The sequence below is a fragment of the Polistes fuscatus genome, unplaced genomic scaffold (assembly GCF_010416935.1).
Source record: "Polistes fuscatus isolate 324 unplaced genomic scaffold, CU_Pfus_HIC Scaffold4, whole genome shotgun sequence".
Lineage (NCBI taxonomy): Eukaryota > Metazoa > Arthropoda > Insecta > Hymenoptera > Vespidae > Polistes > Polistes fuscatus.
This window is the reverse complement of record NW_025113118.1, coordinates 8,876,332-8,887,875: the sequence shown is the minus strand read 5'-3', so window position 1 is coordinate 8,887,875 and position 11,544 is coordinate 8,876,332. Positions and strand designations below refer to the sequence as shown.

The 11,544-nt window shown below is 31.9% G+C and overlaps 1 protein-coding gene across 1 annotated transcript; it reads left to right on the top strand.

Annotated features, from left to right (window-relative positions):
• Nucleotides 1–399: 399 nt before the first annotated feature.
• On the top strand, nucleotides 400–8,358 carry LOC122521417 (protein gooseberry-like; the record flags this gene model as incomplete). The annotated part of the gene is made up of 4 exons (XM_043642143.1): nucleotides 400–566; nucleotides 694–983; nucleotides 6,017–6,433; nucleotides 7,547–8,358. Coding segments are annotated over 4 exons (1,509 nt in total), but the record flags the coding sequence as incomplete, so codon positions are not given.
• Nucleotides 8,359–11,544: the final 3,186 nt, after the last annotated feature.

Below are 11,544 nucleotides of genomic sequence, written 5' to 3'. Positions count from 1 at the left end.
GCAAGAACGATCGTAGCAAGAAATTTATTTCTCTCTCGCTCTTATTTCGCCAAGCATATCGTATAGAAGAACGTTCGTGTAAATCGAAATTAAATAAGCCAAGGAAATTATACGCTATCATTATTGCGAGTAATAAACCTTCAGCTTGGTTTAGACTTATCGCTGGTCAAATGTATTGTGTAGTCTTTTGTATGCTCTTGCTTATTATTTTTTGTGTCGAAAGTGCGAAAGAAAAGGAATGAATGAATGAAAGAAAGAAAGAAAGAAAGAAAGAAAGAAAGAAAGAAAGAAAGAAATAGAACAGTAATAAAAAGGTGCAACAACTTGCATCAGAAATTTGAACTTTCTTTGTATTTAAATTATCATTTATAGTTTGAGCAATTTATATAATACGTGTTCTATCTAGTTTATAAATTGAATCTAACAGATCTAGGATCGATACCAGGACAGGGCCGTGTCAATCAATTAGGTGGAGTTTTTATCAATGGTCGTCCATTGCCCAATCATATTCGATTGAAAATAGTGGAATTAGCTGGGGCTGGAGTAAGACCGTGCGTTATTTCCAGGTAAATTTTTCTCTCGACTGATGAATCATCATCATCGTCACGATGAATATTATGATCATTTTTTTGTTAGGTTTTAATAGATTAAAAATAATTAAACGAAAAAAAAAATGAATTACTACTTCGATAGGCAGCTCCGCGTATCGCACGGTTGCGTTTCGAAGATACTGAATCGTTATCAGGAAACCGGAAGTATCAGACCAGGTGTCATCGGTGGTAGCAAACCGAGAGTCGCAACACCAGAAATCGAGGCCAGAATCGAGGAGTACAGGCGAGAAAATCCGGGAATATTTTCATGGGAGATAAGGGATCGTTTGATCAAGGATAATGTTTGCGATAGAACTGCTGCACCGAGTGTATCGGCAATTTCAAGACTCCTACGTGGTCGCGATAACGATGAGGAAGCCAAACTTGGTGATTGTAAGTTATATTAAGAAAATAATCTTTTGTTTTTTTTTTGCATGATTCGTATTTAATCATTATTTTACGTTAAGTGTTTGTTTAATAATTGAGCTCGATACCCATAATCCGTTTCAATGATTCATATTTTGTCGTTTCCTCCTATTAATCTAGTTTTTCTAATTCAATAAACATTAATATCTAACCTATTAGTTTTTATTATTGCTAATTTTTATTTTTTCTCCATATTTTAACATAATATTATTGAATATCAATCATTTCAACTACGATATTACAATGTACCACTCGTAATATCGTATAATTATTATTAATGTTTCACTTTGTACGCGAGTAGTTTGAATATTTTTTAAACATTTTTTCCCCCTTTGAAAAAACTTTCTTAAAACCCACGTAAAAAATAATTATCTCTCTCTCTCTCTCTCTCGTTCTTAAATATTACCTTCATGGAGATCGCACGATCTATCGTGTTTGATCGACCGACACGGTTGAATAACTTCGATGACTGTGATTAAGGAGAATCGAGGAAATCGCTTAGGCTATGTAATCGATCGAGGGATAAGTTACGTCCCATATAGAAAATCTAATTCGCATATCGAAAAGACAAATTTAAAATAATCATTAAATTTCTATTATACACGCGCGCGAACCATAATTTCAATATGATTTCAAAAATAAAAACATCACAATATATCGTTCGACAAAATGTTCCTCCGGATTCGATTCATCCTAAAATAAATCGTATTTCAATTTTTTTCTTTTTAAAAATGTAACTATTCTTTCTTCTCCACCCCCCCCTCGAACCCCACTCATTCTCTTTATGATCAAAATCAAATTTGTGCATCGAAGGCAGGATTAAAAAAAATTTACATAAAACATGAGAGACGATGATTTAAAAAGAAAAAAAAAAGATATCGTTTAGAATAAAATTTGGGAGATTTTAACTTTTGGAACAAATTCACCTAAGCAATCATCTTTCAATCCGTGGACTAATTTTCTTGGAAGATTTCTTCTCTTTAAAGAGAAGCGGGCCTTTTTTTGTTTTCTCTCTCTCTCTCTCTCTCTCTCTTTCTGTTTCTCCGAGTCGTAAACAAGATTAATGATCCGTGGGAATCGGCAAATCCATTCTCCGAGTAGATGCTGCCCTTCAAGAGAATTCGATTATAATGATACCGAGCTATGCGAATGAATGTTGTGTATAGTAGTAGGTAGTGGATAAGTAGGTGGTACACACCCTATATTCCATTAAGGTTTTCCTTGCACTCATCGACGATTACTTATTTTCTAACAAAAATTTCTATCAGAGAACTTTTGCGAGTTTTATCATAGAACGAGATTTAAATTTTCCCGGGCAGCATATATACATATATATATATATATATATTGCTGTGTTAAAGCTTCATGATCATCATCTTATGATCGGATCTAAACCAACGCGAGAAGAAACACGAGAAGAAAACGGGTACGATGGAGATGAAAAATAACAAAAAAGGAAGATGATGATGACGATGAAAAAAGAAAAAGATAAAAGAAGTAGAGGAAAGGGAAAAAAACAATAAAACTCTCCCCGAAAAAAAAGGGGAAAAAAAGCTGGTGTCTTGTGGAACGGCAGTAGCACGATGGTGCTTGTGCTGGTGCTGGTGCTGTTGGTGGTGGTGGTGGTTGTGGTTCTGGAAACGGTGAATGAATAAATTAAATGCTCGCGCATTAATCAGCCGCGCGTTTCTCGATCTCAGAAATTACCGGTTCTCTGAGTTCTGAACGTCGAAGTATCAGCAGCCGTCGTGCCGTCGGTAGGTCGGTAGCTGTTCGGCCTGGGGCTCTGTAATTTTCTTGCCGCCCTGTACATGCCCACGTGTTTTCTTCCTCGGACGCGTAAATGTACGCGCGCGCGCGCGCGCGCAAACGCGAATAATCCTGCCATCTTTCTCTTTCTTTCCTCTTTCTCTTTATCTTTACCTTTTTTGCTTGCTTGCTTGCTTACTTACTTCATGGACACAAAAGTCTCGGTAAAGAAATTTGACCATCTGTCTGTTGGGAGAAAAGAAAAAGAGGGGTAGAAAATACGCGTTCCGAACGTTCATTTAACCCTTCCCTCCCCGTGTTCGCGCGTTTTCGTTACAAGTTTCTAAAATATATTCTTGGTTTTTGTTTTTTTTTGCGAAGAAATGATTTGTTTTATCGTATATTATAAATCCAAGCGAATAGGATAACACGGGAACATTTTTAAAACGGTTGTTTAATTTCAAGTGAAAACTTTTGTGATTAGGTGAATTGGTGAATAATATTCTGTATCGTATTTTTCTTTTCGCTTAAAAGCAAAACAAAGTACAAATAGAAGAACGACCTATTAATGATTTTAAATTTCATGTGAAAATTATAATAATTAGTATGAAAAAAGTAGGGATTTTATAGATTATATATTACGATGAAACAAATGTTTGAGATAAGTGAATTCCTCTGTATCTCTCTCTCTCTTTCTCTGTCTTGAAAAAAAAGAAAAAAATAATGTTAATAAGAAAATTGTTCATATAAAAGTGAGACTTTGCAAGTGAACATTTTTTGGAGTGGAGTGGGAGAGGCATGTGAAGTTGCAACGAATGAAACGAAATTTCGTCGAACAACAATTCTATCGCGTTATAATTAGGGAAAAATAAGAAGTAAAAGAGGAAGAAGAAGAAGAAAAAGAAGAAGAAAAAGAATCTAAGGAAGCTGTTTCCGCAGTTTCTTGGAGGGTTCTAGCAAGGTGGCACAACGAGTAGTCGGCGCCTTGGGGGGTTACCGTGTGCACCCTTCTGACAAGACAAATGAAATGTGTACCGTCCGAAGGCCGTCGTGGGATCGTTCGAAGGCTGCTGGCCGGCAAAGATGAAAGGAACAACGAGAAATAAGTGAGAGAGAGAAAGAAAGAGAGGTAGAGGGGGCGGTCAAAGCCGTGTAAGTCGATCGTTTCGATGGTCGGGCTTTGGTCTTTCAAAAAAAAAAAAAAGAAAAAAAAGGACCAAATGAAAGAAAAAGTGTAAAAATAATACTGCGAACGGATGACGTGAACGAGCGAGAAAGAAAAAAAGAAAATTAGTGAATATATATATATATTAATATTCTTATTAGATTAAAATTTGAATGATCTAATTTCCCCGTTTTTCCCGTGCTAATATTCGAATTGAAAAGAATATTTTTTATTTCATTTGTACGAGTTGGAAATTTAGATCGCAGATCAATGTTGGAAAAGAAAAAAGCAAATTGTAGAATACAATTCATTAAGGATAGTTTTTAAAATTATTTAAAATCACAATAGAAAACGTTTTATCCAACATCTCTCGCGTAATTAAACTCGCAACGATGAAAATGATGTTAGTTTTAACAGCAGTCGAATTGCGGAATCATTTTTCTTAATTAAAAACTATATCGTTCGTATTATGTATATATATGTGAAATATACGCGTGTGCCTTATTCAAGGATAAACCATGTAACAATTAAAATTATTAGCGCGTGGAATCATTTATTTTTCGGCCTTGAAGATTGAAGCATATATATTATAATACTCAAATATCGTGATTTTGTGATTTTTCGGATTGCAAAGGGATAAAAAAACACTCGGAGAAAAAAAATGGATAATCTTCAATTTTTGTTATCTTTCTCTTGATTTTCTTTTCTCGTTAATGTATTCCTATCTCTATCTATCTCTTACGCACTCATTAGATTTAATAGACTCGTTTCTTCCTTTTTTATCGTATTTAAAAAAACGTATAACGTCCCACATCGGAGTCCAGTCCAGGTCGGTGCTTGGAAATCTTATGTGGAGTTGAGAAAAAATTGCATACCATCGAAGACTAAACGCCGAGGTGAAACTTGTAATTTTAAAAGTTGTTCTTTCTCTCTTTCGAACATGCTATATTTTACCTACGCTACGTTTCAACCGATATTAACGGTGGTGGTACGAGTCACGATTGAGAGGCGTCCTTTTGGTTTTCATCCTGTTTGCTCTTTATCTTTTGCTCTCCTTTCTCTTTGAAAATAAAACTAGAAATCTACCATCCATTTTCTGTTTTTATATATACATACATATAATTGCATGAATTTTTCTTTTTCTTTTAAAAATAAAATAATAATGTTTGTCGCATATTTGCTTTAAAGTTTGAACTCGACCTAATTATGTTTTAAATTACTTATTTCGGAATAATAGGTTTGCGTTTTAGTAACGTTAGATTTACGGATGTTTTGTTAATTATCTTTTCAAAACTTACAAAAATCGTTTGAATGAAGAAATGAGTAGAGGAGAGAAATAATTATTTACGTATATCTCATTAAGGCATTAAAAATTAACATAATATTTAACTTTTATATATATATGTAGCAATAAAAAATTTGAAATGAGTCAAATTGATACAGTCCTTAAATCTAGTATTAAAAGCAAGTAAGATTAAAAATTAAAAAAAAGGATTTTCTTTATTTATTATTTGCTTTCTATGTATGTTTTTCTTCCTTTCCTCTTGCTATCTCTCTCTCTCTCTCTCTCTCTCTCTCTCTCTTTCTTTCTTTCTTTCTTTATTTCTTTCTGTCTCTTTCATCTTAGAATAGAATCTGTGTCGAATTCGCGTTAAACACGCTTGAGTCTCGGCGTCGGGACGTCGAGCGTCGCACGATTAGCCACGATGAGACAGAGAATGAGAGAGATGAAACGAAAAACTAAACCATACTTTTTTTCTTTCTTTTCCTTATTTCCTTTTTTCTTTTTTTTATATGATAATATTTTTGGATAATGTTACCATAAATAATGTGAAACAAAAAAGAAAAAAAGAAAAAAACAGAAAGTTAAATTAAGTATAAAGATATATAATATATAATATTATAATTTATTTTGGAAAACAAATGATGATGATGATGATGATGATTGAAATTTTGTAAATTAACACTCGTTGTCTCGTTATTCTTTTTCCTTTTTTTTTTCTTTCTTTCTATTCTTTGTTTTTTGGTTTCTTTCTATTTTTTCTTTTTTTTTTTCTTTCTTTCTGTTCTTCCATCGGATGTTTAGTCAAAACGAGTTCGGGTTCGGATTGCGATAGCGAGCCAGGTATCGCATTGAAGAGAAAACAACGTAGAAGTCGTACAACTTTTACGGCCAATCAATTGGACGAATTGGAACGTGCTTTTGAGAGAACCCAATATCCTGACATATATACCAGAGAGGAATTAGCACAGAGAACTAAATTGACCGAAGCCAGGATTCAAGTTTGGTTCAGCAATAGACGTGCGAGACTTAGAAAACAATTATCATCTAATGCAACCAGCGGATACGTTGGAACCGTAGCTTATCCTGCACCACCTTATGTACTTCATCCACCTGCTGCACCTCATCCTCATGGTAGTGCTGCTGCTGTACCACCGAATCATTCGCATCCCCATCCTCATGGACAGCCACTTCCGGATACTGCATTCACCTCGAGTCAGGGTAAGTCTAACATATCACTTTTTTTTTTAATTTATTTATTAGGGTGAAGCAAAAGTTCGTACGCTTTTTAAAATTAACATTTCCATAGTAAATTTTTACAAAAAACAATCCGTTATGCGGTTTGTAACGCAATAAGTGCACGAACTTATGGTTCACCCTAATATATATGTATACTATAATTAATATAACATAGTATTATAGTATAATATAATAAATATATAGGTGTATATATATATTATACGAAACGGTTCAACGATGATGAAAATTAAATTACGTACAATAGGTGTTGAGTTGCATTGACTTGGCTTATTCGTAGATTCAATGCTATCGGATTTTTTTGTTAATTCTCTTTTTCTAGTTCTAATGAAAAATGAGATAAGAAAATAAAATATAATATTGAAATATGCACTTCATTGCGTTGGTTTAAATTTGAATGAAGAAACATATATAAAAAAGAAAAAAAGTGCACAAGAACTCTTTCGAATTTGTGATTTATATATATATATATTCGTTCTTCGACCTTGAAAAACATTACGAAGGAATTTCATCCATGAGTTACACGTAGACGACGACGTCTCTTAGGAATTTCAAGTAAACTTCTTATAAATTTAACGTAGCGATACTAATCGTGCATTCCGCGGATTAAAAAAAAAAAAAAAAAGAAAGAAAGAAAGAAAAGAGAGAAAAAATGACTCGTGAAAGTAGTCGAAGGACGGCAGGTGGTCCTCACCCAGATAGACTTTTTGTGCGGCACCGTACGAGTTGCTCTAGCACGATTACCGGAAGTCGTTTGACGAAGAACGTCCACTACGGGACATCGAAAGAATCCAAGCACGCTAGTCACTCCGTACAGTTCAGAGCACTCGACGTTTATTTCGCGAATCTTGAGAAAAACCATAGAGGAAGCTAAGCTTTTCTGTGACACATCATATACACACATACACATACACATCGAATATTTGCTTTGTCACGTCAGGAGGGGTTGGCAATATCCATATTGCTAAGAACTCTTTGATTGGAAGATCATTTCATTTAATGATAAACACGAGACACTTTGTATTTCTTAATTTCACTTTCTCTAAATGAAACATAATCGATAATATATATATGTAGTTCCAGAGATCTATTCGGCTCATCACGGCAATAGCATGTCTCATCAATTGGCTGCAGATCCAACGAGACTGTCATCGTCAACAGCAGCAAGTTATGGTCTACCAACACCAGTTACTTATCCGAGTACATTGTTACCACCTACCACGTCTACATCTACATCTCAAATGGGTCATCAAGTTAATTCTATAACGCCTGTGTCGAGTGCAGCTTATCAACAACCACCACCACCACCACCACCATCATTAACGGCAAATCATCAGTTACCAACTACTGCAAATACTTTGGTATCAATGATGGCCTCGAATTCGGTTAACTCGGTAAACTCAGGATCCGATCAAATGTCTACCAGCGAATTATCAATGACTGCTGGATCATCTCCCGTTCATCAACAACAACAACAACAACAGCAACAACAACAAGCTGCTCAAGAAAATCCTCCGCCATCATCTTGGAATTTACCACCAATTCCGTCTTCCTCGCGAGTTGCTTTATCTAGCCCACCTAGTACTCTTCAACAATCCCATGCTGCTCATGGTGCTCATCCTCATCAAGCTTTTGCCAGTCATTATTCGGCTCAGAGTTTCCAACAACCTCCTAGACCAACCCCTCAACCACCTTTTTACACCTGGTATTGAGAAGAAGAAAAAGATAACCTCTCCCTCTCTCCCCCTCCCCTTCCCTCCCCGCGGATGTTCAAGACTGCTTAGACAATTTTTTTCTGTCCTTTATCTTTCCCTCTGTCAACTTTTTTTTTTCTTCTGTAACACTTTTTACGGTTATCCCATAGTTAACAAGCAATAGATAAAAGAGGAGCGGTCATTAGGAACAGAAATGAATTATTTTAACCTTGGAATTCACGAGAATCGCATTAGTACAATTTTTCGAACGATTTTTAAAATAATTCAAAGTATTTTAAAAAATAATTTTTACCTTTTGTCTCTTTAATTTTTAATCGAATTCCGTTCATTCATTAATTTTCTCATTTTTAATCTTTTTCTTCTTCTTTATTTTTTTTTTGTTTTTCCCCCTCTACTTATATTTAATCGTTAATTTTAACCTGCAGTGTAGTTTATTTTCTAACTTATGACGAACCAATCATGTGATTTTTCAATATATTTTCATTCGAATAAGTAGAATAGTTTAATTCGAATAAATAGAATAGAATAGACGAGACGCGATAAAAAAATAATCGAAACTAAAAGTTTTTAATCGAAGATTAAATCGTTTTTGTTTATGAAACACTACTCATATCTATATATGTATAGGTGTGTCCACACCTACCTATATATTGTTGAGTTTTTTTTTTCTTTTTCTTCTTTTTTTTTTTTTTTTTTAAACACTTAATATTTAATTTATTTAATCTTGAAATTTTATTGAGATGTGTAAATTTCTTTTTTAATTTTTTTTTATTATATATATGTAAAATAAAAAAATTATTTAGATCAATTTATTTGTTTTTTTTTTTTTTTTTTTTTTTTTAATAGAATTTGCACGGTATTATTGTCGTACAATGTATATAAAAGAAAGAAAATAATAGAAAAGTAATAGTATTATGTTTTATCACATGATTGATTATAACATCAACAATATATATATGTATATTCGATACGTACTGATTGATCATAATATAATGCATATAGAGTATTAATAATATATATATATTATTATTGAGTAAATGTTAATAAGGGATACATTAACGAATTATATATATTTTATTGATATATTATATATATGTATGTATCATAGTACTGATATTTATATATATATATGTCAATGTATTTATAATAAGTCGTTGCATAATTTTAAAATTGTACTTGAATATTATTACTTAATATTATTTTATTATACTTTGCCAATTTCTAATTAAAAAAAAAAAAAAAAAAAAATAAAAAAAAAAGAAACAAAAATGTTGGACTTTTTGTTAGACGATTAGAAAACTTCGACATTTGCGTCACACAAGGAAACGCGACGAAAATTATGCAACTGTCTAATTAACTAGGCTAAGAGTAAGATATTTTTAATCAACTTACCTGCGAAATTTTATATATATATATAAAAATAATCTTTCTTCTTGGATATAATTATAATTATATGTTCGATCTAAACACTTTCAAAAGATTCTTCTTCGAAGATGGAAAATAATTACCAAGAATAGATTGTAAAGAAAATAAAATGCATTAAAAAAAAAAAAAAAAAAAAACCTCCCCCCCAAAAAAATCAACAAATAAGAGGAAATTTATGGTTATTTTAGAAAAATTAATTACGCAGCTTTAATCATATTCTTGCTTGAATACAAATGTAAGCAACTACGTAAGAAAAGATGTATATAGTATATATATATATATATCCTTCTTGAGAAAAAAAAAAGTATATCCTCCGATATAGTTTTCAAATCTTATTAATGAGCTTACCTAAAAGGGTTATATTTTTGTCTCTCTCTCTCTCTTTCTCTCTCACTCTCTCTCTCTCTCTCCCTCTCATTCCTAATTTAATTAAAATTTTCTTACAAGTTACCTCGTTGTTTCTCTCACGTTTTCTCTTACGTTTTATCAATTTGTTTGCTTTATTATTATTAAATTTTTGTTATTATTAATTATCGGATTGTTCGGAAAATAATTTAGTTTTTTTTTTCGTATAGATATCGTTAATTGCGTTTATCAATAATTAACTTTACGTAATATACATATACCTTAGTAATTTATTTTTGTTTGTTTGTTTGTTTATTTTTATTTGCCATCTTACCACAAATGGAAAAATCAAAGAATCGAAGTCATGGTCAAAACTGTTCGTTGAAATTTCATTCTGGGTACTTTCTTTTTCCTTTTTGTTTTTTAATTCGATAGATGCATCACGTTTAGGTTGAAAGGGACGAAGGGCATAATAAACAGACACTCGGTAGTATGCTAATCGTCGAATGGCAACTCAAGAAATAACTTAGAAATTAAATTTGTCACAAATTCGATTGTTTGCATCTTGACAAATTGTAAATAAAAAAGAAATTGTCTTTTGTTTGGTTATTTAAAAAAAAAAAAAAATCGTAATTACTTTCCGAACAAGCTAATATATATTTTCTTTTTTTTTTTTTTTTTTTATCACTTTCATAAGCGCTATTATTAGGAGGCAGGAGGTCAGAGGCAGCGGATAACGATGAACGAGTTTAGAAAAAAAATAAAAAAGAGAAAAAAAAACATAAAGAAAAATGAATATATATATATATTTTTTTTTTCTACGTTCGTAATGATCGGAAAAGGTTAGAAAGGTTTTTTTTGTGTTTAGCCACATGAACACGCGTACGAGCATAGTGAAAATATGTGTATAATAATAAACATATTTTATGTAATATATGAAAATTTTGGAAATACACAACACGGCTTTATCGTGAAAGCACCAACACTCTCTTACTATCATTAAGCTTTCATTATTACACAATTGCTTTTCTTCATTCATTTGCTTGATTTTGTTTTTTTTTCGTTATCGTTTAGGTTAGGTGTTACAAACGGGATTATGCGTTCGTTCCCTTAAATTTTACGATTCAATTATTGTATCGTGCATACAGGGTGAAACTTTCTAATTTGTACATTTTGAAAAAAAAAAAAATCTTGAAATTTTGTTATACAAATTTAATATCAACAATATTTAATGTCGCATAAAATTCATAACATTTTTTATAGAAATCTTTGGAATTAATTTTTAATAGAAACAATGATAATTTTTGTATATTAATGATATTCAACATACCAAAAATTTGATAAACTATCCAAATTTTGGTTTATAAAAAAATATAGACTCGTATTTACAAAGTAATATTAAAAGTTGATTAGAAAATTTTGTTGGAAAAATGATACTTTTTTACTTGTAAAAATAATTAATAAGTTACGTTTCTTCTCTCACATAAAATACATAATTTCAAATTTATATTAATTTAAGCAAAAGAAAACGTGCATGTAAAAGGCCTCACCTTATATACACATACACATGTAAATCTATACTTGTGTTTA